At 47.8% G+C, this 1,124-nt stretch overlaps 1 protein-coding gene across 1 annotated transcript in view; it reads left to right on the top strand.

The window, feature by feature from the left end:
- The first annotated feature begins 108 nt into the window (after window positions 1–108).
- LOC109279621 (RNA-directed DNA polymerase from mobile element jockey-like) overlaps window positions 109–1,124 on the top strand; it is a 20,311-nt gene continuing 19,295 nt past the window's right edge. Inside the window, 2 exon segments of the mRNA XM_019473346.1 lie at window positions 109–335; window positions 337–533. Of these exon segments, the coding sequence (XP_019328891.1) occupies window positions 109–335; window positions 337–533 (424 nt within the window).

The following is a 1,124-nucleotide window of genomic DNA, read 5'->3' as shown; positions in this document are numbered from 1 at the left end:
TCAGTTTTTAAGAAGCGCCTTTGCGAAGCATAGGAGCAGGCACTTTCATTGTGTTTGAAGTCAAGCAAGTGGGGCAGAAGACCAGCTTGGCTGAACAGGGAACTCCTCATGGAGCTCAAGAGGAAAAAGGAATTGTGCGATCTCTGGAAGCAAGGTCAGGCTTCACAGGAAGATTACAGAGCCATGGCTCCCATATGCAGGGAGAACACACAAAAGGCCAAAGCTCATTTAGAGTTGAAACTGGCCAATGTTGTTTTAGATAACAAGAAGGGCTTTTTTAAGTACGTTAATAGCAAGAGGAGGTCTAAAGAAAACATTGGAGAGATACTTGCTGAAGATTAATGGGGATGAAGAAAAAGCAGAGGTGCTCAATGCTTTTTTTGCCTCAGTCTTTAATAATACTGATAGAATGTGGGCTGCCCGGTCCCCTGAGTCAGAGGACCATGAGTGCAGGAACAGTGACTTTCCATTTGTGGACACTGAAATTGTAAGGGACCAGCTGTATCAGCTGAATGTTCACAGGTCCATGGGGCATGGTGGGATTCACCCCAGAGTACTGAAGGAGCTAGCATCTCAGTGTTAAAGAGGCATTTGGACAATGCACTTAATGATACGCTTTAACTTTTGGTCAGCCATGAAGTAGTCAGGCAGTTGGACTACATGATCATTGTAGGTCCCTTCCAACTGAAATATTCTAGTCTATTCGGGTCCTGGGGCTCTCTGGAGGGCAGCAGGGTCCCACCTGGGCCATGGCAAAGCCTGGTGAAAGCCCTGGACCTGTCTGGAAGAAGAGCCTTGTGGTGGGTATGAAAGGTGTATGTAAAATACAGCACATGGCCACCAGTTCATAAAGAACTGAGGGAGGGGGGGGGCGCCCCCCCCCCAGCCAGTGTTGCCTATACTCAGTGTTATCGCACGTGGCCCTGGCCGAACCACTTGCACACATCCATCACAGTACTTGTATGTGAGTGTCAGAGAACCGGTGAATGAAATTCAAGAGAGAATGAGTGTGAATGAAATCAGTTTTGTTTAAAATAAAATCACCTATTCAGTATATCACCCTGAGGTTTGCTGCACAGTCTATGCAAGGGGCGGGAGGGGGGGGGTGGTCTGACACTCTGGTG

The sequence above is a fragment of the Aptenodytes forsteri genome, unplaced genomic scaffold, assembly GCF_000699145.1.
Source record: "Aptenodytes forsteri isolate BGI_AS27 unplaced genomic scaffold, ASM69914v1 Scaffold300, whole genome shotgun sequence".
NCBI lineage: Eukaryota > Metazoa > Chordata > Aves > Sphenisciformes > Spheniscidae > Aptenodytes > Aptenodytes forsteri.
The sequence above is the reverse complement of the archived record's forward strand: the minus strand, read 5'-3'. Positions and strand labels throughout refer to the sequence as shown.